This window comes from Electrophorus electricus, chromosome 1, assembly GCF_041902795.1.
Source record: "Electrophorus electricus isolate QZ-2024a chromosome 1, ASM4190279v1, whole genome shotgun sequence".
NCBI classification, from domain to species: Eukaryota; Metazoa; Chordata; class Actinopteri; order Gymnotiformes; family Gymnotidae; genus Electrophorus; species Electrophorus electricus.
In genome coordinates this window covers 37,149,971-37,177,426 of record NC_137497.1, presented here as the reverse complement: position 1 = coordinate 37,177,426, position 27,456 = coordinate 37,149,971, and the positions used below count along the sequence as shown (strand labels likewise).

At 44.7% G+C, this 27,456-nt stretch overlaps 1 protein-coding gene across 2 annotated transcripts in view; it reads right to left on the bottom strand.

Moving 5' to 3' along the window:
• Nucleotides 1-17,948: 17,948 nt before the first annotated feature.
• The window catches only part of ek1 (eph-like kinase 1), a 58,369-nt gene continuing 48,861 nt past the window's right edge, over nucleotides 17,949-27,456 (bottom strand). Inside the window, exons 12-17 of one of the 2 annotated variants that reach the window (XM_035526318.2) lie at nucleotides 27,302-27,363; nucleotides 25,998-26,207; nucleotides 24,369-24,518; nucleotides 23,000-23,193; nucleotides 21,739-21,876; nucleotides 17,949-21,423 (exon numbers count right to left, since the gene is read on the bottom strand). In XM_035526318.2, coding sequence (XP_035382211.2) covers nucleotides 21,321-21,423; nucleotides 21,739-21,876; nucleotides 23,000-23,193; nucleotides 24,369-24,518; nucleotides 25,998-26,207; nucleotides 27,302-27,363 — 857 coding nt within the window. In that variant the 3' untranslated portion in view covers nucleotides 17,949-21,320. The remainder of the gene's footprint in view (nucleotides 21,424-21,738; nucleotides 21,877-22,999; nucleotides 23,194-24,368; nucleotides 24,519-25,997; nucleotides 26,208-27,301; nucleotides 27,364-27,456) is intronic. The other variant, XR_014124720.1, reaches the window with a different exon arrangement.

The window sequence follows — 27,456 nt, the reverse complement described above, 5'->3', positions numbered from 1 at the left end:
CAGACAGCGAAAACATTTGACATCTGTGTTCAGGCTATTCCACTCTGCTCTTCAGGGATGTTTTACGTTCCAGTGCAGTTGATGTTTTCTGTTAACGTATTGGGTGACAGGTAGTCTGTATTACCAGGACTCTGCTCCACCCTTATTGCACTGCAACCTTTGCCATTTGTCCCTCCTGCTCCACCCTGGCACCACCCATCGGTCATTCTCCCTGTTCCCCATTCTCACATTCTGCCATCAGGTATGTGTAAATACATATGAGCTTATTACCTGTGGTTGGAGTTCCAAAGTCTTGCAGGGTTTTCACGTGCTTCTGAATGGTGATTTCCAGTTCTTCGTGTTTAGTTTGCCATTTTCTTGTCTTAGTTCCTTGTGTGTCTGTTTTTTGCCTAATAAAGTATCCTGCCCTGCTCATACACAAACACGATAATCCCATATTGTATATATTACATATAATAGTGATACTACTACATGCTATATTGTTAATGTCACATCTTTCAAAGATAACTGAATGTTATCACAATTACAAGTCTGGAAAATGATCCATTTTTTTCTGGTTTATTATTTACAGGTATATATTTGAGTAAAATTAACATTTTTATTTTATTCTACGTTTTTTTGTCCAAAGCTGTATAGTTGAACTATTGGTTTATGCCAACACCCAGTAGTGTGACGGTAGGCTGAGCACCCAGCAGGACACGCCCACTCCTTCATATACCCAATCACAGCACCTGCCCCGGTCCCAGTCACCAGCATATTAATGTTACTCGCCTGTTCCTTGTTTTCCCCGTCTGTTGAAGCTGTTGTTCCCCACCACAGGTTCCTCACATCAGCACTGCACACCTTTGGCAGCACAAGGCTGTGTTCTGAATGGCTTCTCTTTTATCTTTTGCCACTGCCTTGCAGCTTGTTTGTTTGTATTCACGTAAGACATGCAGAATAAAGACTTTTATTTTATCCTGGCTTCTCATTTCCTCTGTGCCACCAGCGTCACAATGTAGATGTAGAAGTAGTAGTAGTAGTAGTAGTAGTAATAATAACAATAATAGTGGTAGGAATTAATATTAAGTAGTACAATCATACTGAAAGAAATGAGAAGCAACTTTTCAGCTGAGTGGAAGAAATTCAGTGAAGTTGTTTTATCAGCTTTCTGCATAGTCCACATTGCGGTTTCAAGGTTTTGGCACACATTGCACACCATACCCTATTATACCCTACTATACTTTGCTTTCTGTGACTGAGCTGGTAAGCATTCCTTTAAGTCAGTCTCAAATCTGAGCACCACACTGCAGAATATTTTAGTATTTTAGGGGCTTTGTTATGTTAATGATCAAATGTTTGGAAAACATTGTCTAGCACAATGCCTTCTTTGTTTGTTGAAATATATTTTACTGTTACACCTTGAACCCACCTTGCAACACACACACACACACACAGACACATGCGTGCATGCCACAAATAAACCATATGTTGCTCCGCATGCTTGGCAGACACCAAAGTCATTGTCATGGCAACCTGAATCTCTGTGTGCAGTCCTGTACAGAATGCAGTCACATCTCAGACCCAAACCTGCAATTTGTGATCGTGGAACTGATACATTCATTTCATGTTTCAGGTGAAACAAGGATAACCTTTTGACCATAACCTCTCTGAACTAATGTGGAAGGTTAAATGGTAGACTAGTCAGATTAGCCTCATCTCGTGCATGGGACTAAAACCCCATAAATACTCTCTCTCTCTCTTTCTCTCCTTTCTCTCTCCCACTCACTCCATTTCTCACTCATTCTTGCTAGCAATCTCTCTCTTTCTCTCTCTCTCACATTCACACACACACACGCACACACGCAAACACACATGCAAACACACAATCTTTTAATCCGTTGCACACTGCAATATCATATACACCATTGTTTAATTTAGCAGGAACTGATCTTAAATCTCAGTGCCTTATAGTCATTAGATTCTCCTGGGTTGCCATAACCTCAGCACTCCGCAGTTCCTCACGTGCAGCCACCAACTTCAGTAATGTGGGTCCATGCCGCTCTTTCACTCACTGACCAGTCTGGACTGCCGTGTCCAGTCAGGTCAGTCATTTATTGTCATCCTGTAGGGGCGGTGCACATACATACACCACTACAGCAATGAGGTATAATGGGCTCCATATGCCTCTGCTCTCATCTCATTCCATTTTGTTCAGCAGAGATATACTTACCATATCCGTGTGTGTGTGTGTGTGTGTGTGTGTGTGTGTGTGTCTGTGAGAGAGAGAGAGAGAGAGAGAGAGAGAGAGAGCGCAAAAAAAATGACCCTAGTTAATCACTCTTGCTCAGAGAAGTTTGATATATATGAAAAAAAGTGTTATATATGGAATAAGATACCCATAAATAACATTCTAGCATGTTCTGTTAACAGTATGTGGTATTACAGTTTCTTCCAGCATCAAGGTGCAGTAAACACATGATAAGGCTTCTGAACCCCAAAGATGAATTTGCAGCCTGAGGAGGCTGGAGAACTCCACCTCCGTGAGATATGTATGTGTATATGAGATATGCACCTATATAAGATGTATGAGATGTATGAGATATGCACATATATGAAAACTGCATTTCCATACAGTAGTCGTGAGAGGAGGTAAGGGGATTTGCACTGCCTCAAACACTGAACACGCCTCTACAGCATCTGAGACAATGAGACATCTGAGATATTTTACATAATAGGCTCTCATCACAGAGAAATGTGTCCTTGTGACTGGCGATGTGAAAATACTCGTCCAAATGGTCTAAAATTGCACGGTGAAATGCTGAGGCAGGCGGGAGCCTCTCATCGACTGCAATTACGGCAGCGTGCCACTTCTCCATCATCATTCCCCACTGTGCATCTGTTACCGGGTGGAGCACCTGGAGGGTAGGGAGGACACCTCTATCCGCAGAGAGGCAGAGGGGAGTGGTGACGGCTGTCCACTTCTAGCACCTCGGACACTCCGGAGCCCTTCTAGGTGACAGGGCTCTCACCATGCCCTCATGCAATTACCCACAACTCTCAGCACCACCTGCCACCATCCTGTCCGCCATTTGGTTGTAATTAATGTGATTTGGCTGGCCAGGTGCTGCGAGGGGCCGCAAGACTTCCTCACATCATTAGCTCCTGTGATGTGAAGATCAAGCGAAGGAATCGAGGAACAGGCCCTCAGTGTTTTAATCCGGTGGGTAATGTGGCTAATTTAATAAATCCAGATCATCTCTGCTGTTGTTTTCCCTCACTCAAGACTTCTGAACGAGTGCGGGGTATTGATGGCGTGCGTATTGATTGAGGAGTTACCCAGTTTATCTTTTGCTACTAATAGGCACCACAGCTGGTGGGTGTTTACTGATCAATTTCCTGGAGATGTGGTACAACATGTTAATTCTATTGATCTGATGTGTATTGATCTGCTTCGTTATTGCTCGCTCGCCAAACCAATACATGTAGCAGCTGGCATTACGCCGCGGGAAGCAGAATTTGTTTAAAGAACAGTGTTAAGGGCTTTTCTGTGTCACTAAAGGGGTGCAGACAATAGCCCCGAGTCTCTGTGAGTCTTCATTTTAAATTTCATTTACAACTATTTAATGTCGTTCATGTATATGTGTGTGTGTTTGTGTGTTTCCTGTTTGTGTGTGCATTTATGTGTGTGTGTGTGTGTGTGTGTGTGTGTGTGTGTGTGTGTGTGTGTGTGTGTGTGTGCGTGTGATGCAGCTTTTTTACATGCCATTGAAAATGCCCTGATTACTCCAGTTGTGATTGGAAAGGCTTCGTCTTGCTTTTCACTCCCTGCCAGCATAAACAAACAAAACAAACAGATGGAAATGTGTTTTAATTATGGCAATTCCACAGGCTGCCTCCTCTAACATGCAGCCAGTGCTGGCCAGGTATAAGTCTTTGTCTCCAGGATGAAAGAGACAATGTCTTCAATCAGGGTATAGTGTTGGAGGTTGCCCAATGGAGAAGCTTCTTCTTAAGATGACAAATTGTGCATCTCAACCTTTTCAGTCTCCCATCAAACACTTTACTGAGGCATGAATTAGTGGATGAGAAGATGAACAAGAAAAGAGTAAAGTATTTGGAGCAGCTTTCAAATTTTGAGTCACTTTCAAATGTCAACAATAGCTCACTTGCCACTGCAAAATGAAACAAACTGTAATAACCTGTTTAAACATTATATTCAACAGCAATTTGCAACCATCCATGGAGTCAGCTATGCAGTGATTTGAAATAAATGTGAATTCTTTCATTAATTGGACCAAAACACAAAGCAACTGAAGCATTTTAGATTTCAGAATATGTCAGAATATGATGAATGCATTAAGACTTTATTTTTAGGTCACGAACAGGTCAGACATGACTGAAGCAGAGTTGTGGTGACTCGACGTGTGTTTAAAGAGCAGCTTTCAGATGAGCCCAGATCAGGATTACTCGCCACATACTCACCTTGGGCGCCATGCTCTTGAAAGCAGATAAGAACTCAGAGAGAAACATGCCTTGTTCTGAGGTGTTCTGCTTTCCTGATTCTCTTTCTCACACACAGAGTCTCATTCCCATTCATGTGTTAAGCTGAGCAGCAGATAGGCATCAGAAGCTGTTGTTGTGAGAGGGAATGGATTTTTCTTCTTGTCAGACCTGGCACCATGTTCGATTTCAGAGAGCGGGAAAAGATTACATGCTAGTACAAACTGTAATTTCAGAAGGGGTAAATGTCAGGCATTATCCAAGCTTAACCAAAAGGTATCACTTTGGTGGGAAAAAAAATCACCACACTCTTGCTTCTAAAATGTTGATTACAAAATGGCTCTCACCTCTAATATTTACAACTGAAAACTCTCCTTGTTATATAGGTTTTTGTTTTTACAGGATTCATTAGTGGGAAAATGTGTTTGGCCTCTCTACTCTCGACACAGTTCAATCCATGAAGCTTTGCCGAAAGAAGGTATTATGTGGAACGGGCTAGATCTGTCTCATTTTGTGTGTGTGTGTGTGTGTGTGTGTGTGTGTGTGTGTGTAGTGCATGACAAGTAATTAGTTTGTATTCCTCTGCAGTATGCTCACCTTTATTGAATCATCACGTTTAAACGCATGACCCTCTGTTGTGCAAGAACAGTGCCTTACAGTGAAAGCATCACTCATGTGACACTTTCAAGGCCAGTACGCCTCTTTGAAAAACAGTCCTTCTGGAGCTCTCCCTTTTCAGAACGTCTCGTGTGTACCATGCATTTTTGTGCTCTGGAAGTTTCAGCGCTGTCACTGATGAGGCCCACTGCTGTGGTGTCTTCAATGAACTTAACGATACGGTTTGACCTGAATCTGGCTGCACTGCTCTGGGTCAGCAGCATTAACAGGGTGATGGTGTTGGAGGTCTTACTGCCAAGCCGAACTAAGTGGGATCTCCCAGGCTCCCTCCCTAAACCAGCCTGCAGATGGTCTTGTGTGCTGCTAGGACAGATTCACCAGCTGTTGCGGTCTACGCGCTGTCATTTGTGTTAGCCTAGCACCCACTAACAGAACCCAGAACAGCAGTTAAGGTCACAAGTAAATATCTGTGGGTGAGAACTGACTGATTAACCCAAGCTACAGGATGCAATAGTGTACCTGTTCCAAGTGTTCAAAGGCTGCACGGATCAGCTGGCAGGTGTCCTAACAGGCGTCTTCAACATCTCCCTGAGCCAAGCGGTAGTTCCACTGTGCTTCAGGGCAACTATCATAATAACACCAGTGCTATAGAAGTCTGCTTTATCAATGCTACTGACCTGTAGCATTCACAGCAACAATAATGAAATGCCTTGAGGAGCTAACCATATATCATATCAGGACCAGATTCCCCCAATGGACCATTTGTGGTTCAGGTATTGGCGGCAGAGATCTGATGTACCAGGGTGCCCTCATGCCTGTGGTTCCTTCTGGCTTTAATCCTGTTAGCTGTGCTGGCATAGCTAGATCTGCCAGAGTCCATCGTTGCACATTATAGTTCACTAGTTTACACACCCTCATACCTGGACATGCCTAAAAATCTATTCTCTCTTTCTGCCGAGGTGCACCTAACCCTGATGTCATGTTACTGAGCCTCAATCCGTCCCAGCTCCCAAGGCTACTCCCACCACCCCCTGATGTCCCCTACTGTAGCCCACCACATCTCCACCCTACCCAACTACTTCTCTGTTGCCGTTAACGGATGTTCTCTTGTGGGATGGATCTTGGACACATGCACACCATCGGGACAAGACTGGGACCTCTAGAAATGTTTATTTTTTCATTTTTTATTTTACTCATAAAATTGTTATTGTTGTGACCGTTGTCCGCCAGAGGAGGATGGGCCCCCCTTTGAGTTTTGGTTCCTCTCAAGGTTTCTTCCTCATGCTCTAGGGAGTTTTTCCTTGCCACTGTCACCCTTGGCTTGCTCACTGGGGGCTTGGACTTGGATATTTGTATAGCCGCTTTGTGGCAACATCTGTTAAAAAAGCTAAAATGTATTTATTTATTTTTTAACCTGGTAGGTTTTAGAATTTAGCTCTGGGATCCTGGGAGACCCCAGTCACTTCCTCACTGGGATACCCCAGTGCTGTTCACACTACTGACCCACGACTACGCTGTCAGATTCAGGTCGGACCACACTGTTAAGTTTTTCTGATGAGACCACAGTGGTTGGCCTTAGCCTTCACAGCGATGGACAGAAAGGAGACGGAATGGCTCACGGCCTTGAGCTGGAGCAACAATCTGTCCAAACAAAAGAAGTGATCGACGAATTCAGGACGACCCACATTGATCATTCCCCTTATGTATAAATAGCATCACTGTACACTGATGTGCTGAGCACTAAGTTCCTCAGAGTTCATATAGCGGAAGACCTCAGATGGTCTGATTGCTAGACTCTAGAGAGGATAGCTGCAGACAGCTGAATGGATCATCAGCACACCTCTACCACCTGTGAAGAACAGCTTCTACTCACGCATAATCTGCAAGGCATCCCACCCCCGCCAGGTCTACGTGCTCCCTTGTCATCTGGCAGAAGGTTCTGCAGGATCCACTCAAGGACTGGCAGGCTGGCCAGCAGTTTCTGCCCCCTGGCTGTCAGACTCTTGAACATCATGCTTGTTCTGGGGATTTACTGTTTTCAGCACTAAGACACTTGGACTGATGTATCTCACACAGAACTGCATGTCATTTTTAAATCTCATATCTCATTCTTCTCAGGTCCAAAGGTCTTGCATTGTTACTTTACACTGACACTATTCTGCACTTTATATTTACACTTCATTTCAATCTGCAACCATGGACCTTATGTTTACTACAATGTCTTAGTGACATGTCATCATGTCAACTGTCATCTAAATCCCCCAACCTAGTGTACTGCAACCACCTCCAACTGCACTGTACTGACTATAAATGTATGCAAGTATCTTGTACCTGGATCCTGGCAAAAGGCTGTTTAATCTCATTGTGTACTGCACACTGTATATAGCTGTGATAACAATAATATCTATTTGATTTACCTTGAACCTAAATGCCACTTGGAGTGAAAGTATCAGACCAGCTTGGTTCAAGATGCAACACAGCCTTTGCTGAAGGTTTTTTCTGTACATCTTTTGCACTCTTTAGCCACAGGTGGTAGTGGGTCATTCCATTCACAGCGGGGCTGCGGTCAGATCTCTGCTGCTGCTAAGACCTGAACATACCAGTGTGAAAATGGAGTCACCCGCTGACCGTGCATGCTGACCGTTTGAAAATGCTGGATGGGTCAAGCTTGCAAAGGACAGAACCAAGCTGAAATATACCATCTGGTTCTAATCTTGAAAACTCCAGAAACAGATCAAGCCTAGGCCCATAAAGATAGAGTTAGAAGATTCCCTACCACTTCCCATTTCTGTTTTAATCCCAGGTCAGATATTCCTGTGTCGGGATGCACAAATATCACCAAATCACAAAGACACCTGGTGCAAAGACCCACAACATGACAGCTGCATGTGAAAATAAAATTGTCAGCCCTGCAGTTGATAGCCATGACCCTTGGCCCCTCTCTTAACAACTAGCTATGATCTAATCTAAAAATAGCCAGCTCCTGCCAAACGGCAAATGCCAGAGCCACGTAGCGCGTCTGTTCTCCTCTCGCCCATCGCTTGCCTACCTAGGAGGGCTAGGGCTATGAGGAGATAGGATCCTGGTGGAGTTCCAGTTTGGCAGAGAACACCCTTTGCACTCGCCCCTCTAATTGCTGTTTCTAATCAGGCCTAACAGGCTGGAAAGAGAGTCCTGGAGCTGACCCCCGCCAGAACTCCCTCTGCTCATTACAGCCGAGACTCCAGGGAGAGTCGCATCCTCTCCCCCACTCCACATGCTGACCACAGGTTGGCTCCCATCCCTACCACTGTATTAAGGCTTTAATAGGACTTTATTAAAGCCTGTCATGCCAAGCGAAGCACTCCGTTTTGGATTCTTTAATAAAGTGCCAGTCATTATCGTTGGCATAAGGGTTTCATAATCATTGACATTAATGTAATTACTTCTCCCAACTGTAGAAAGTTAATGTCAGAGGAACAAAGTGTTTCATTTCAAAGGCAGAAATTAAAAAAAAAAAAATTTAGTTTGTATTGAGAGCAGCTGTAGGGTAAGTATAAATGGATACATCAAGCTTGACTTGTAATTTGGCAAAATGCATATATCAAGCTTGACTAGTGATATAGCTAAATGTATAAGTGACCTTCGCTACTACAGTGAAAAGTTGCTTTAATCTTCCTACGCGGTGTGCTGGACTGGAGCATGTTTGACATAATCAAGTCATTTTTCACTTTTTTCTTTTATCCCAGGTCATAAAAGTTCAGCTGTGATTGTAACACATAAAACATCAGTGATACTGGAAAATACAGGAAAAAGTATTCTAAAAATTAAATCAAATCAAATTAAATCAAAATTCCTTTCTCTCCTGTTACTATAGTGGTATATATAGCTGGAGTGATTGTTCTGAATATTAAGGCCTCTGTTCTCCTGTGTACCTGCCTTTTTAGTACACAGGCCAGAAGCAACTCCACAACAGCCACCAAACCTGGTTTCAGTGACTGATTGAAGCTAGTGGTGTCTAAGAGGTCACCAACCCATCCCTCCACCCTCTACGCCCCATTTGGTCACTGTCCACCGAGCCCGCGGCCTCCGCCGCAAAACACCCACATGTTCTCATTCCACCTGTAATCACACTCGCTCACTTATCACACCTGCCCATCTCCCAATCTTCCGGTCTCCACTTTCCAATTTCCCCTCAGCTCCTGAGGGGTTAATCCAACTCCATGTGGTCTTAATGGGATCTGCACAATTATACACTCGTCCACGCCCGAGCCAGCACTGTGTTTGACGGACGATGGCTTCAAGGTGACCGTTGATTGTTTCTCTCGCTCTCTGCCTTGTGCATCCATGAGAAGAGAACGTGTACGTGGTCTGTTTTTCCCCCTGCAGTGCCTGCAGTTCAGTGAAGTCTCGGAGGAGCGGCGTTATTACACAAATTAAGTTTAGCCTCAATTTCATCTGCCCTATAAACAACAGGTCACCTTGAGCAGAAACTAGCATGGGCAAATGGGGCTTGGTCTCGGACAGAGAAGAGGCAGCAAGAAAATGAACTCAACTTGATCCTGGCCATAATTCCTCTCCGGGAGCACACCACCCGAGACACCGTTTGGCATGACTGCTGCTTCATGATGACTGAATGCCTGGGTTGGACACCCACAAGAAAGAAGCAACTGAGCTTTCCAGATGTAAAATCCATTTTCCAGCATTCCTGGGAACAAGCAGCAGACTCAGGGGCTGCTCCCGTTATTTTTGGAAATCTGAGAGGTTGCCAACAGTTTGCAGGGAATGACAGGCTTTGCCCTTTGGTTTCTCCATGTCTCCTTGCAATAACCAATTTGCAACATTAATGTCACAAATGCCTGTTGGAATATATTACTTTTTTGATTATTTGATTTGGACCCCATTATGGAAGATGGTGTTGTATATTTTTGAATGAGATATATCATGCCTCATAAAAGTTGTATTGTGCATGTCTTGGCAAGTGAATCAAATCCATTCAAAGAACAGGATGGAGAGAGTAAATCTTGTTTTCTTTCCCTTGATGGACAGATGGGTGTTTCAAGCTGGTATGCAGTTTGAAATGGAATGTGGGTGACTATAATAAACAAATTGTCCACATCCAGTGGTGTCTGCTATCGCCATGCACATCCAGTGATGTCTAATATCCGCATGTAACATCAATGGTATCTGATATCCTTATTATTCAGGTAGAGGACAAACAAAAAGGTCATAAAATGTCCACATCCCAAATTTACTCCCAAATAACATTTTTCATATGCGCCCAAAAAAGGCTCAGTTTAGATCCCACAAAGATCCCAGAGGAGATCAAATGCTCTCCTTCCTCAGTGTGGACATATCTGAGATTATGTTTTTGATATGATCATAACTATCCTACGTTATCCTTTGTTTTGCTGATCTTTGCAGACCTTATATTTTCCTCTTTGGGTAAATCAAGACAAGGTTTTATTATCAGAGGTTTGAGGATTCAGTATGCATTACTAGCCAAAACAGTAAACTGCAGTATGCACACCTTATCCTCAAAACCCATAATCCAAGCTAAACAGATAAAGGGATTCGTGAGAGTTGCGTTGATGATGTATACTGTGTCTGTCTGGCTCTTTCCTTATATATGGACAACTCCATCACCTTACAGCCCTCATCGTATTATTTGATCTTCACCCAGGACTGAGAGAGTGACTGGACTTTTATGAGATGGGGGGAAAAAAAATGTTCTCAGCACAATGAATGCAATAAACATATAATGCAACAACAGACAGACAGATATCCCAAGTCCCCATTGTCTCTTAGCACATCTGATAAGATTATAAAATTTCAGCACTGTTGTCGGAGGAGCCGATGCCTCAGACATGGCTCTTTCCGTTATCACTCGCCCATCTAACAGCCAGGCGATGCTGTTCATGATTTTCACAAATGTGTCTCGCTGGGCTGAGAGTGGTGAAATAAGGAATGGGACATTTCTGTGTGCAGCTCAGAGGGAAATGGAAAGCGAAGATGTCTGTGTATCTGTAAGTCAATAAGATACAGTGTTATCTTAGATTTCAGGCCTGGCATGCTCTAGTGATGAGAAATGCAAGGCATGGTAAAGTATTATAATAAAGAATGAGGCTCTCCGCTGATGGTGGATGGCACATGGCCCCTGTTGTGTAGCCTCTCACTGCGAGACATCCGTGTTTTCCCTGCATTAACACTTTTGTATTAAACGCATGAAGGGCTTCTTATTATCTGATGAGGTAAACCACTTGGGGAATTTGGAAGTGATTATTGCCTTCTGGGTTTTACCCATCACAAGGTCTCAAAGGAACTTGAAAATAGGGGGGGTTCTCTTCTCTTGTGAATTTACAAGGACGTTTGCCTTTTACCTGCCTCTGCAGGGGCACCAGGAACCAAAAGCAAAATCGGGGAGATCTCGCCCCCCTGCAACTGGGACAGATAATGGCTTTTCACGCAAGCTGTCAATCCAAGGCTTTTCTCACATGGTTACATCCCTCCTCTGATGAACTGAATGCTTCTATCTGAAGTACACCAGTATACCCCGAGGTCACAACATTCATGTAGCACAGTATAACGCTGCAGGCCGCTAGCCAATCTCTGAGGGCTAGCTAAAAATGTCTAAAAATGTTAGCTTTTTCACCCAAGAGTAAGATTGGGCAATGAGTGTCTCATTCACTGTGTAAGAACTAAATTCACAGACACATTGTCAACAATGTGTATGACTATGTATGTGACAAATAAACCAAACTTGAACTTGAAAAAGAGACAATGTACACATTTCATCCACTATCTTGAAATAGAATTATTGGAAGCTAATTTGGTCAGAATCAATAACTCCCTAGTTCCATGGCCCAATATTTTCTAGTTCTCGTAGAGCGTGGTCTTGCATAAGAGCCGTCAGAGTCATTAAAGGAGAGCTCTCATTTCAGACTTGTTGGATGTTCACAGCTTGTGTCACGTCCAACCAGTTTTCCGAGTAAAAGCTAAATGTAGCCCCAGGCTATATTACATAATGAAGGATTCCACTAAAAAGACCATCATTTTGACTCTTCAACCAACATTCGTACTGTTACATGAATGACTCCACTGCGTAAGCCACATGTGCTTAACTTGTTGCACAAATTTCATCTGCACCCAGCAGTCAATATGAACATGTTGCTGTGTGTGCAGATATGTGTTCTAGTAAGAGATGTATGCATGTTTGATATTTTCTCATGACTGTTCTGTCATGTTTCATAAAAACAGCATCCTATTTGCTGCATGTCTGCCATCCACTCAGGTGCATCCTCCACCCACCTCGCCAGGCGTGTTCCACGCATGCCTAAACGGCTGACTCAGGAGCCGAGAGCCCAATCTCCTCCCCTTTGGGGGAGGGGAAGGGGGGATGCATTTAAATTCACGCTTCAAAAGGACTGTGCTGTAAATTTCCTCTGCGGAGTGCTGATAAGGTCAACTGTCATTGTCCCATTGGTGTGAGGAGGCGCATTATGAAAATGGGATGCTCGGCGTGTCGCTTGTCCCATGTGCCATTACACGGGGTCGGGCCCAGCCTATAACCAGCTCCCTGGAATATGAGAGATATGCACATACTAAAGAGAGGCCTTCTCTGTGCTGCTGGTGATTGACTGTGCAGTCAGCCGCAGGGGCGGCACTGGTCTGCGCCCTTGCCGAGCACACGAGTGCTGGTTCTATTTATAACGGCAGGACTTCTGCTGCGTCGGAGTGGGGCGCCTGCAAGGAGACACGATCTGGGGCATGACGGAGCAGGAGCACGCAAAGGTGTCTCCAAGGAGGCGGTGGAGGAGAGTTCGATCCAGGCAAGCGGTTCACCGAGGCAGAAAAGACTCACCTAGGAGCTCTCCACTCATGAGAAGTTTTCTCCCATGCACTTTTAATACTCTCAAACATGCTCATCGCAGGCGAGCAGTTACTGGGCTTAAGAGGGCGGACAGGCCAATTCACTGCCTGGCCTCACCCCTCCACTGACCATGAGCCAGGGTCTACAACGCCCTCTAGCAAAAGCAATCTGCCCCACGGAAAGCCGAGCTTTTTAGGTCCCTGCCCACAGCCCATCTCTCATTACAATAAGCCTCTCCCACCTTCAGAAAGGAACCGACACGAACACTGAGTCCCCGAGCTCATCTGGTGACCTAACCCTCTGCCATGTTTGCCTTAGTCTGTTGACTCTAATAATGCAGAGGAAACCTGACGCCACATGAGAGCTCCCCAGGGGATGAGGGAAGCCCCCGTTCTGGAGTTATGGGGTTCAAACCGTAGCCAAGGACCTGGAGCCCACAATTTAACAATTCCTCTGTAATGTGGAAACCGCTCCTGAATAGTCTCAGCCATGATGTAGTTCACTAATGTGTGGGGAAGAGGCAGAAAGCCCAGTGCATCTTATTCCTCCCATACTAGACTCCCCTGTTTCCACCCTGACACCAGTACTAAACAAATATTTTCTCTTGGGCGGAGGGAAATTTATCACGGCCTAGCCGAGCTCAATGAGGCTTTGTGCGGAAAAACAGAGAAAGCTGAAGGCATAAGGAAATGAGCTCTTAGGAATGGAAATGGGTTAGACGCGTACCCTGACTGACCAGGAATGGTTCTTGTTATTTCACTTTTACTGGCTGCTCTAGCACACGATGTTTCTGGATCAGAGGCATGAAATAGCTGCATGTTCTCTATTCAAATAACAATAAAAACAACAACAAAAAAGGTAAAAATAAATAAACAAGTAAAGATTATCTGCAGACACAAAGCAATTTAAGAGGGGAGGCAGCGCAATGGAGGGTGAGCCGGTCTTCTGGTGCCTCCCTGGTCTGCGCTCGCCACGTATGCCATGCACCACAAGTGGACATTTGTTGCTGTAGCTTTGTTTTTCATTTAAGCAGAATAATATATTCCCTGATAGAGAGGCACAAATGACGAATCTTAGCCTCTGACTTGGCGGTAATGTTGTGTTTGCCAGAAGTCAATCCATTTCCCGCTGTGAGTCTTCTCTTGGGGGAGAAACAGAGTGACAGTGGCAGGAATAGAGATTGATTCCTAAAGGGTGCCGTACACTCCATCACACCGCCGTGGCGACTACAAGCCAAAGGAAGATGAACGACCGCGCCCGATTGACCGCACTGTGCTTCCGGTCCGTGCGTTTAAAGGAGTGCACCTGCTCTCATTTCAATCCCTCCCGTTGATGAAAATTGCTCCTTGGCCCAGAATTGATTATGGCGGCGCACGCAGGCGTGAAGGCTCGGGTGTCAGAGCTCAGGAGCTTGAAGCCATCTTTCATCCTGGATCTCGTCCCAGGCGAATCAAAGCGGGACTCTTCACTCACAGTTGAATCCACGACCCCCCCCCCCCTTCCTTTATGCTATTTTCTCGTCTCTTCGCAACGCTTGTGAACTCTGACCTGTCATAAGCCCTTTCTGAGTGTTCATGAAATGAAATTGAAATTACTTTAGACGTGTCAAATGTAAAATATTCTCTTGGGGGCCGCCACATTCTAGGGCTAGGTTGCAGATTTGAGCTGGAGGAAAGCTTTAGAATACTGATGCACAGGAAATGGGTTTGGGGCAGCTAAGCCATCTGTACATCAGATAATCTGACAGTCCCTAATGAGACAGAATTCAAAAATAGTGATCAATAAATCTGACCTCTTGGCTCTTCTATAATTCCTGTTAGGTCAGAGGTTAAGTAGGTTGAGTTGTCTCATCAAAATATCATTAACACTAAGTGAGACTTCATTGTCTTCTCCTACTGTATTTCTTTAAGGTTAATTGAGTGAGGGCATGTGGTTTTGTCGCTAAGATTACCAGTAATGTATTCCATTCTTAATTCAGCAGATTTCTCTAAGGGGAAATACATATCCCTTCTGCACACATCCCAAATTACACTGGAATATCTATGATTGATGTGTTTTATTAAATACCTGAAGATATTCAGACTGGGATTTTGATGCCAATAAAATCATTTGCATTTTAATAAGGCTTTTATTTGACAAAATAAATTATTATTAGTGGAGTTAGTACTATGAATTGTTATTTGAAGCACTTACAAATGTGTGTAGTTATTATTTTTCCTTCTTTTTCTTGTTGTTTACACTATTTTATTAACATTACCTTTTTAATTACACTTAATGACATCTCTGAGACTAAGGAGAGGACAGCCCTGAGCCTCCTTATTCACAGCATAACAGGAAAGTAGGATAACAGACAGACAGACAGACACACGCACATACACACACACAGGCAGCCAGTGAGAGTGATATAGAAACCAAGAGACTGAGAGACACAGGGCTACACAAATACAGATAGAGACAGGACTACACACACACACACACAGGCAGTGAGACACAGCACTATAAACACACACTCAGAGGGACTCAGGACTACACACACACACACACAGGCAGTGAGACACAGCACTATAAACACACACTCAGAGGGACTCAGGACTACACACACACACACAGGCAGTGAGACACAGCACTATAAACACACACTCAGACAGACTCAGGACTACACACACACACACAGGCAGATGAACACAGGACTACACACGCACACAAGCAGAGAGACACAATTATATGCCCACATCAAGAGATCCAGGGCTACATGTAGACAATCCACATAGAGTCACTGGATCCTGACTCAAGCCACAGAGATCTCCAGCTGCAGCTGCAGCCTGCCAAGAAAAACTGCTGCTTAGTGTGTGTGTGTGTGTGTGTGTGTGTGTGTGTGTGCGTGTGTGTGTGTGTGTGTGTTTGCATACTTGTGGAAGGGAATCTGACAGACACACAGACAGCGCACATTAGACAGACACAAACAAAGAGACATTTTATACTCCCAGCAGAAACTTTCTACTTTTTTCTCTTTTTAGCCATTAAAAAGATGGAATATTTGGTTATTTTAAAGACCCATCTTCAGGTGAAAGAGAAATGAAAAATAAACCACTGGCAAACATGCCAGTCTGATGCAAGGTTATGCAAGGTGTCTGTTTACTGAGCAGGGCATCCCGGCCCTGAACACTGCTGGTCACACTGCTGACTGCTTTCACACGCATTTGCACAGCAAAACATCTGGGCTCGGGCCGAGCCGTCACATTGCAGTCTCTCCTTTAGTTGTCAGAGGACAAGCTTGAAAGAATGAGGCTTCAGTAACCAAGAAGACACAGATGTTCACTTAGGGAGGAGGGGTGTGTTTGTGCAAAAATAGCTCCTGTCCTTAGTGCTGCTCTGTGACTCTTTCCTTTTGTGCTGGTGCATGGCGAACTCATTACTAGTCACAGCTCCAGTACTCCTCAAGTCTCTGCAGACACAAGCCCTAACACAGGTGTAATTGTACACACTGCGCACGGTTCAGCCCATGAAAGCACTCAGCAGATGTGTCAACTTAACCTACAACTGCGCCTTGATCGCCTGACTTCACCAGTCAGGAACCTTGTCGTTTCATAACGCCTGGCTCGGCCTCGGCATGGAACTGCTTGTGCCGGGCGTGCCGGAGCGTGCCAAGATATGCCAGGGTATGCCCAGGACCGATGGCCACTGCATGCTGCCGCTGTACTCATTCATAACTTCCTCTGAGTCAGGCAAGTGCGCAAAGAAAAAGGTCGTTGCTGTTGTCACAGAATTTCACCCTCATCACCTCCTGCTTCTCAGTGTTGTTTCGTTTTTGTAGTGATACTTTGATTTTAATTAGCACCGGCACTTTAAGTGAACCAAAGAGTGGTGGTGTCCCAGTGCCGCTATGGAAAATCACCATTGAGCAAAAGTTCCATAACTGAGCCTTTCAAAGCATCTCGTTGAAGAAAAAAAAAAATGCAAAAAATAAATTTAGTTTAATTGGAAGTCAGCAGGAGCCAGATATTTGGAAAATGAGATAATAATCCGCAGGAGAAAGATGGCATGTTTTTGTTTTGCTGCCATGAAGAAGAATAACAGTGTTTGCATTCAGCAGAAAGAATACTGAGCATCCTTAATTACTTTTCTGGTTCTGATTCGTCTCTGGCTCTTGAAAAGCTGCCTCTCCCCCGACCTCATAAATCTTTTGATTAGCTTATGCCATGCTTGAAATCTCACGCACAACGCAAGCACGCACACACCTGCATACACACAAACACACACGCACATACACACGTGCATCTCTAACACGCATCCGCGGGTAAGCTTCAATGACTGGCTCTCAGGATTGAAGTCCGATATGCAAAGGCACACTGGATGGGTCATGGTTTGCTCAGCAGCCCTCTTCAGCGGTCGGTGATGGAGATCCGCTGTATCGAGGACTTATGAGGCGACTGCTATGAGGCTCCCTTCAGGAGCTTGAGGGTCGGGAATCGGCTTGCAGCCGTTCGGCCCAGCACCTCCAGATGGTGGCCCCGCGTCTCACCCGAGCATGATGGGAATAGTAAATAGACCTCCGTGCTGTTTAGGTGCTGTTAGTATGGATCTCACATCTCCTGGAAGAGGAACAAGGGAATGGAGGAAATGGCTGTGTGTGTGTGTGTGTGTGTGTCTGTGTGTCCCTATGTGTGTGTGCGTGTGTGTGTGCATGCGTGCAGTGTGAATGCGGGGGGGGGGGGGGGGGGGGTTCCACTGTTTCTGTGTAGGTGAGTGCCCCTCGGTGTTGAGTCTGTAATAACAGCAAAATTTGTAGCAGCCAATTTGTATTCATCCTGTACTTCCTTTGGAATGCAAATTTTACTGAATGCTAAATAACTATGTGTTTAACACATTTTGAAATTATACAGATGTTCACTTTTTTTTATAAGGCATTCTCTATATAGTTCATTCGTTTTATAAAGCAGTAAAATTATTGAAACTATGAATCCACATGATTACATCCAAGAACAGTAAATTAAAAATATCAGCATATTTATTGGACACAATGTTCAACAATTCAACAAGAGCTTAAAGAAACAGTGAAATCAAACATGCTGACGAGCCCAACAGTGAACAGAAGCTAGTCACCACCAAGTGGCAAGGCTCCCTCTGTCATTATTTACTCTCATCTCCCCGTTAGTAACATTAGCATTTCTGATAAAACTATCCCTTTGATAAAAAATATGGCAAATAAGCAAATGATCACAAAACCAAGCAAGTGGATCTCACAGAAACAATGGAGGTATCCTAACCGAGGGCTGGGGTTAAACTCATTCTGAAGCAGTGTTCGTGCATGATACACAGACCAGTCACAGGTCCTGTGGTGTGTCAGATAAATCCTTTTCACAGTCCAAGGCTGAGAAACCGAGCAGACTTGATGAGTGATACATTCAATGTAGATATTTACCAGTTCATATTGGTCAGCTACAACAAACTGCAATAGGTGCATTCTTGTGCCAAACCTAATAATGACATTCGTCATTCATGAGAAACTATTTTCCTTTGGGTAACTACACACCAGAAGTATGTCAACAATGAATTTGTGAGCTAAATTGATACTAAAAACTCTTGTAAAAGGACATTAGTCTCACAGCCAAATGAGGCAACACTTCATAGAGGATAGTTCATAAACAAACTGGAATGGTGGGGAAGCCCATATGTGGCTGTCAGAATGCTGTATGACTTACCATATTCACACTCATAACAGAGCAGTTGAAAGATTAAAACAAGACCTATTGCAGTAAATGTTCCAGTGAAGATTATACTGAAGTTGTTTGATGCTTTCTGCCCTCATGTTAGTTTACTAAAGAAACTTAAGTTTGTGACTGTGAATCTATGAAACACTTAACGCTTTGAGCCTTGAAATGCTTTTTGCATTTCCCCATTGAATTATTCAGTGTTTCTATTTCCGCTTGAGAAATGATGAGTGTAAATCAGCACATATGCTCCAGTAATTTGACAATTAAGGGAAGCTCACATTATATTAGCAGGGAACAGCACAGATGTGCCAGGTATTTTGTTGGCAACTCTTTATTCAATAAATACTCCTGAAAACACATTACTGAAGCAAACAGCCTTTTCCTGCCTCACTTAAGGAAATGAATAAATAAATAATAATGCTTACAATTTAATTATTACCATCTTGGCACTAAATTAATGCTTTCCCCAAGGTGTCATAAAGGAACCAAGGGAACGAATTCATTCAACTTCAAATTAATTCGAGACCTGCCGGTTTCAATCAAGCCATCTTATTATATTTATCTTTAGCAAACTTAACTAGAGTTAATATTACTGGAAGCAAAACTGAATCACAGGGTACTTTGTGAGAATGGAAAAAAAATGTTGTGTAAAGGGAAACGCTTCTGAACGCGTTAATGCAGAGAGGCTGTGGTGAGGAAAGAACTGGTCACTACAATGGGGGTGAGGAGTCTGTTAGGTCCAGATGGTCTGCTGGAGAAATGTGCATGAGAAAACAAAAAGTCCTGAGAACATTATTAGCTTTCCAGACTTGTCATAAAGCTAATACAGCCAGTACATTCCATTACTTAACAATTCTCTTCTGTCCGAGGCTAACGTCCAAGGTTAAAATGAGGGATCTCCTTGTCTGAATATACAACTGACAAAATCTTTCTAACTGACTGTACAAACACACACAGAACAACACTGTACAATTTACACCATAGTAAATCTTTTCCCGCTCTTCACCCCTTCATTGAGCTGTAAACTGTCGATGGTTCTGCATGTGGTAACTGAATTTTGTTCTGACGTGGGTGGTGTCTGACAGCTGGGAACGGGTCTGCTTTGAAGTGCCGGTACCAGAGACACATCTATGTTTAATAAACTCTACACAGAAGTATGTACATGGTACTTTGTGACACAAAAAAGGACTGAAAACATCACTCTGTCTCTCTCTCCAGTTTTTAAATGCCTGTGGTCTTTAAAAAAAGTGTTACGTGACTTCTACAACTCCTGCTGTGGCTCAAGAGCTGAACAGAAATGTCCACCTTGATTACCCAAGACCTTTTTATGGGTCTCTGTCTACACTTAGGAAAACTATACTTTCGCACAGTAATCGTTTCTATCCAAGAACAACTCCCATATTCCATGGCATTGATGAACTGGGAGAGGAAACTGCTTTGAAAGTAACCCCCATACTGCTATACTAGGTTTCAAACACATATACATTTTACATAATGAGGTGCCAGAAGGCCCCAGAGTCAGTGGGGGAATGCGTTCCTTACTTCATCCAACCAGTCCTGTACATTACCCACACATGCCTCTGTGCTTCAGAGGCAGAAGTACTGTGCATGTAGCACTATCAGTTGACAAGACGGCATATTCCATAAACCAGAGCCTGAATCAGAGTTGATGAAAGAAAGGACTCTTGACATCAGTTTGTAGAAAAACAAGGATACGTAAAATCACCTCCGATGTGAAGGAAGATCTCCTATTATATTTCTCCTGTCCCATCCTGCCACTGGTCTTGTCCTTGAGGTGTTTAAGTAGCTGGTTGTTTCTTATTTCACCAGTGTCCTTGGCCTGGGGCCGGTCGTTTGAAGCAGGAGCGTTCTGCTGAGAGGAGGTGTGTGCCACAGGGGGATTCTCAGCCTCACACCTGGCAACCAAACACTCGCCAGCCTGCCCAATGCACATGGCAACAGTCCATCTGGGTGGACATACAGAGTGGCCTTTCCCAGCTTGTATGTACGTATGCGTGATTAGCGCTTCATAGTATCTCTGAGCAAACACTGTCATCAGCTGATAAATACTAAAATTCTAACATAAATACAAGTTCACAGGTCACCATGTAACTGAGGCCCCTGCAGGAGCTCTTAAACTGCCCAATCCACCCCCACCCCCCACCCCCCAGGTGTGGTCCTTACACAATTGCCGCTTACACCGAAACTCAATTGACTCAAGTCAATGGACCTCAGCTGCACTAACAGAGGGGGGGGGGGGGGGTTTCAGAAAATGAGACATGGTCATCTTTCACTCTGACTCTCTAACTGTTATATGAAGGAGGAGTATACCATGTGGTCTCCTTGTGCTCTCCCCCCCCCCCCCCCCCCCCCAACATGCACACAGAGAAAATTCTGTCCACGTCATTTCCACAGTGCGGTGCGAGTCTGGTCTGGGCACTTGAGCATCCTAGCCAGCCCCTGGAGGCGGGCAGACTGCCGGGGTTTTTCCTGGGGTTGGCTGTGACCTTGGGGACTGAAAGGACTGAATAGGTGGCTGGGGTGGTTGGTGGTAGGACACGTCCGCATGGGTCTGGAAGGCTCCCACGCCAGCTGGACGCGGCGCTCGGAGCGGGAAAGCCAGGAGCGGGTACAGGGCTGGAGGCAGATTCCGGGGGTTATACCTGCACGTGTGGGCCCTGCTGAGCCTGCAGGCTCTGAATGCTGGAGAGGATCTTCTTCTGATGGCCCACCAAAGTCACGCCCATCTTCCCCAGCTCGCTGGCAACACACAGGAGGGGAAGAAAAACAAACAGGATGAAAATATTTCTTGATAGTAAGAGTTATGAAAACTCAGCGTGAGAGAGACTTTAGCGTGGGTAGCACAAGGCCTTGGACTTGGGAATTACAAACCCCTGTGGTTTACTTTATATTCATTAGAAACACTCAGAGCCTCTGACAATATTCAGTAACTATAATATACACCACGACTGTGGCCATATTTACAAAATTCCTGGCTTTTACAAAACTCCCAGGCTTTGGCACGGAAAGACCCCAGACTCCAACACATTTGAAGAGGTCATGATTGAGATTTACCTGACACTGATGTAGAGGACAGAATCCAGGGTGACGTAGCCAGCGCTGGAGAAGTGATCTTTGTACTGAGCCATCTTAATGGATTCCAGCCAGTCCTCCACCGTGCTGACATCAGGCTCAGGGGTGCCTGAATCCTCCCTGAGGACAAAGGGGAAAATTCATTCACTCGCAACATCCTCATCATCTCACACAGACAGGATGTGTTTTAACTATGGCTTTTTTCATGTGGTCACTGCTCTGTAAGCACTCAGAGTAAGGACAAAAGGAGGCATAATTTGTCACCTCTAGAGTAAGATTTCAGACAGACAGTAACTGAACCTGGAAATGACGTGACTAGAGTAGTGTTTCTGCTATTTTTATGGAGGTTTTTTTGTATTAGGTTTGTGGGTTTGGAAAGAGGGATTTGTTTCAGCTTCCGTTTTTACAGGAATGAGTCAAATGTTGCAGACACATGTGGAGTTTGCAAGAGGAATCCAACAAAGGCTTCACGTGAACGGGGGTGTGGAGACAGCTTCCTGAAGTTTAGGCTTGTCTGTGTGTGTGTGTACACATGAGTGTGTGTCTCTGTGTCTGTTTTTGTGTACAGTGGTTGAAGAGCAATGAAAGGCCTTGTCCTGAAGCCAGGACAGCTGACATCAGGCCTCCCAGGTCTTCCAGGATACCTGATTACAAAGCAATCCCTGTCCCAAACACACACACACACACACACACACACACAAACAAACACACACAAACACACACGCACACACATACAACACATGCACAGAACTTCTGACCTCTCAAAACAGAAAGGCGGGCAGTGCTTTTCACCAGTATGAGAGAAAAATCAGGTGTGCTGCACTCTGATGGTAGTTAGCACTGGCTAAACAAACCTGCCCTAATCTACCTCCTAATTGAGAGACAGCGCAATCAGCTCCCCTCCAAACCCCCTCACCAATCCTGCTCCAGCCAGAGGAGAACCAGGCAGGGAGAGCAAATACCAAAAAAATCAATTTCTCAGTTCCGACATCTGTTTCCAATCTATACCACCTTACTATCTCATCTGCACAATCTCGTTTGGAAATCATTATCTCCATAACCATTTACTAAACCCCGTTTGACTGGCAAACTGGTAGGCAGTCCTGAGCCTAACAGGAAACATCATGTTACATACAGATTCCTCCATCATGCACAGATTGACCAACCTGAGGCTGAACTTTACCATAAAAGAGAGAATGAGAGAATGGGCCACCCATCTCCCTATTGGACAAGGGTGCCTCACCAGACCGTGCCATTGGCCAGCTGCTTCAGGCTGCTGGGGTTACGGATCAACCGGTCCAGGGCGGTGACGATCTGGCTGAACTTGGGTCTTTCGCCCCGGCTCTTCTCCCAGCAGTCCAGCATCAGCTGGTGCAGCACCACGGGGCAGTCCATAGGCGCCGGCAGCCTGTAGCCCTCATCTATGGCCTTTATCACCTGGGGGGGATAGTCAATCTAGGTCAAGTGCCTCCAGCACACATGCCTAACTCTTTGCTGTGAATCAAATAAATACTGATCTGAGTTTGACGTTCGCAGGCGCAACTGGGACTGAATTCATTTCTTTTTTCCCACTGAAGACTGTTTAAGAGAGAGGCTGAATTTCCGAGCAGGCTGCTATAAGCCGGGCCTTATCTCATTTCTTTGCATTCAAGGACACCGCTGTGAGCATGAGAGTGAATATGAAGCAGTTACATGCAAAGCTAGCAATTAGCCCAACTCTGCCTGCAGGGTCGGAGCGCCGCAGAAACTCGGATGCTGTTGCCATGGTAAGAGGAAGGGAACAGATGGGTTTCTGTTTGATGCCGTGAGGAGGACTTCCAAAATTCTTGTGCCCAGTCCCAATAAAAGTGGCAGCTTTAATGGGCAAGCAGAGACTCTCTCCCACTGACTTTACAGGCACTAGTTTACCACTCTAACTACACATCAGCTTATTGGAGGGGTCTTCTAAGTTGGAAATGTATAACGAAAAAAGCCTTTGATGTGGAAACTCAGTTGAGAAATAACTATGATGGATTTCAATTCCTAATCTCTGGTCCATGAACAGAAAGTTGGTCCATGAACAGAAACCAATAAACGTCTACCAAACCTCTTTCAGATGCATTTGTACTTTTTCACTAGTAGCAAACGGGTGCTCTTTGGGTGAACTGCGGTGCGGAGGAGCTAAAAACATTTGGTCAGAACTCTTCTCTTGCAGGCCGATGGAGATCTGTAGAGAGGCCAATAATGGTCCCTGGCACAGCTCACAGCTCTCAGATTTCCTGATGCTTCTATCACAGTGAGCAGCAAGAGCCTTGGGAGGTCTGGCTAGTCGCTGCGCTGTGAGCACGCATGTTTATGAGTGTGAGCGGCTGTGTGTGAGAAACACACATGCAGACAGACAGACAGACAGAAAGAGACCAAAAGAGAGACAAATGGGGAAGAGAGAGAGAACAGAGGGGAAGCTAGGCTAGGCTAAGTGCAGAATCTATCGGGTTTGGGGTATTCAGGTTTTCTCTGGAGGATTTATTATATACACTGTATCTGTGCTGCTGCAGATGGTAGACTGAGGAATATAACCACATCCTCCACTGAACTAACTAAACTGTCCGTATTTGAATTTCGAGTATACTCACGTCTTGATTGGACATCTCCCAGTAGGGGCGCTCGCCATAGGATATCACCTCCCACATGACGATGCCATAACTCCACACATCACTGGCTGAGGTGAACTTCCTGTAGGCGATGGCCTCGGGGGCTGTCCACCTAATGGGAATCTTGCCCCCCTGTGAGAAATGAACAAACAAAAAAACACCACTCACAATAAGACACTCTTCCCAAAACTGAATTCTTTGGTAGAATCATGTATTAAGAGTGTCGCCCAGTGTTAACTGCACTAGTTTATGCAATGTTGCATAGGACACCTAAAATCTTACATCTGGGTAAGACCCAGTCTATTCCTGTAACATGAGAAGAGGAGGGTGTCTGATAGAGTCATGATAGATGAGTAGATGTGCTGATTGGCTGTGAGTTTCAGCTGTGTGAATCTACATATGTGCATGCTGGGAGAGGGGGTTGTTTGTTTGTTTGTTTGTTTGTTTGTTTGTTTGTTTGTTTTCGCTATCGTGCATCAGAGAAAGAATGCGAGAAAGAGCTTTTCTTTTCCCCGCTGAGCAGAGCAGTGGAGGCAAAAGCCTCATGAGTCCCAGTCACATAATAGTATCCTATGGCTTACGGTACAGCTGAAAAAGCTGAGCTGGTCTCATTTAACTAGTTAAAAGTAAACTCTGTACTCCTGTTTTCTGTGTCCTTCCTCCCAACATACCCAGGGTGTCACAGAAACGTATTCAGTAGGGGCGAGTGGCTCCGGATCAACTACTAAAACCTGCAGGGAGTCTCTTTCCTCGTTCTCAATCCATGATTTACTGCTCCTTTTGTCTCTATATTTCTTGGCCTAGGCAGGCAGGCTGGTGATGGGACTGCGAGGGCCTGAGGTAATGGATAGATGGGGAAAAAGATCCTCCGTGAACAGCCCCGCTGCCTGGCTAGTAGCTACTGTGCTAATCACACCTCCTTACTGTTATCCCCAGCGCCAATGTCCCAATGCAAAGGTACCATGTTTGGCCAACTGATGGCCTGTCCTAGCCATTTACCCCACAGAGCCCCGGGGACCAACACAATACATCTCTGAAGAGAAAGAGCTTTGGCAAAATAAACTACCCTCATCTCTCTTTCTCACTAGCACTAACACACACACACACACACACACACACACACACTCACAAAACGTAGGAGGAGAAGCGAGGTGCAGTCAGTAAAAAGAGTTTGTAGGACACCACAGTGAAGATTCTGCGGAATAGGCTGTATTCTCCTGGTTTCCTGCTGAATGCATGCATAGCTGTCCATCACCTCCACAGCCTGGAACACTTTCAGCAAACAACCAGTGCTGACCTAATTCCTGCACTACAACTGGATCAGGGCCCCTTTCCGTTTTGCTTTCGTTTTGTTCCATTTCATTCATGCTGGGGGGCAGCGAGTGAAAGGATAATTAGTGTTCTAAAATAAGGCCTTGCCTTGGCAGCAGCAGTACTGGATATATATATATGATAATAGGGGATTTCACCAGAAAAAAAGACTTGCATGTAAAGTGTCCGGACAGGAGAGCCCACGGACGTGAAAAGAGGAGGGAGGAGCAATGGCTGCATGGCCTGACGGGAGTCGAGCCTCTGAGACAAGGAGAGAAGGCGGAGGGTCATGTCTCTCACCCTGGTGGTATATGCTGCTTCCGGGTCGTCCTCCAGCACACGGGACAGCCCAAAGTCTGACACTTTGCACACCAGGTTCCCATTCACCAGGATGTTGCGGGCCGCCAGGTCCCGGTGCACGTAGTTCATCTCGGAGAGGTACTGCATGCCGGCTGCGATGCCACGCATCATTCCCACCAGCTGGATCACCGTAAACTGCCCGTCATGCTTCTACACGGGGGGCCGATACAAATACACAGCAAGGGCTTACTTAAGGGTCCCCACTTAGAGCCCCTAAAAAGGTATTGATAAGTGCTCATTAACATAACAGCTGGGATGAATGTCTATGTATAATATGGTGTGTGTGGTACACAAAAGATTCTGAAGCATGGAGGCTTTTCAAGGCAAAATGGTTAACAAATATATAGCTGCTGTTGATACTGTGTCATTGGCATATCATCTAAATCATAGATAGGGAATTGTAAAGCTATTTTCAATAATAAAAAAATTATAATAAGGTTACACACCCACTGATTTTTTAAGACAAAACATTTTTTTAAATCACATTTCCAAATCCTGCTGTGAACTAAAATATAATATCTATAAAAGGTGCTAATGGAAATTTTCATTTCAGGCTCTAAAATGCGCATTTATACCAAAGAATGCGCTTTTGTGCATTCACAGATCTGTTGGTAAATTCTGAGAGTACAATGTGTTTCCTGCCTTCTCTTTCAGCCATTCAGAATACTCACTGTGAGACCTGTCTCCGCACTGAGCTCAAAATCCCTGATTGGGATGTCGGTGTAAATGAGGCTAGAACCCATTATCGTCCTCATTTTCTCATCTCTGTGCTTTTGTTTCCTAATTTTCTTATTGTTGATCTTGCCTATGTGCTGCCCGGAATAATCCAATGCTTTTTTTTTTTTTTTTGCTGGTAAGTAATTCTTAATTCATAAGCTTTCTGATTAAACTTTTTTTTTTCATGCTTATTGCAGGAAATGAACTATAGTGTATAATTACATCGGCTTTTTCTATGAGCAACAGGAAAATATGTGTGGTATTTATAGCCTATGCTTACACACCAGAACTGGGCATCTTGTCATTTCTTCTCTTTTATTTCTTGATAACTGACTGTATTTCCACCTGCATGTTTCACACCCCTCACTGAATAAGCCCAGAGAAAAGGGGAGCGGAGAATGCATCAAAGCAGCGGTGAAGCCTGGCCTGGTGCCTGCTGGGCGCACTTGTCGTACTCTGTGCAGTTTCCTTTTTGATTCCGAACTGACCTCCGTTTTTCGCTACGGAAGAGAACAAGCCGCACTCACCTTCAAGAATGAATCCAATGAACCATTCTCCATGTACTCTGTTATTATCATCACAGGCTTACCTACAGCGAGGAAAGACAAAGTTAGAAACAGAGCGAGTGAGAGAGAGAGAGAAAAGGAGAGGCAGAGAAAAGAGATGGAGGACAAACAAAGTT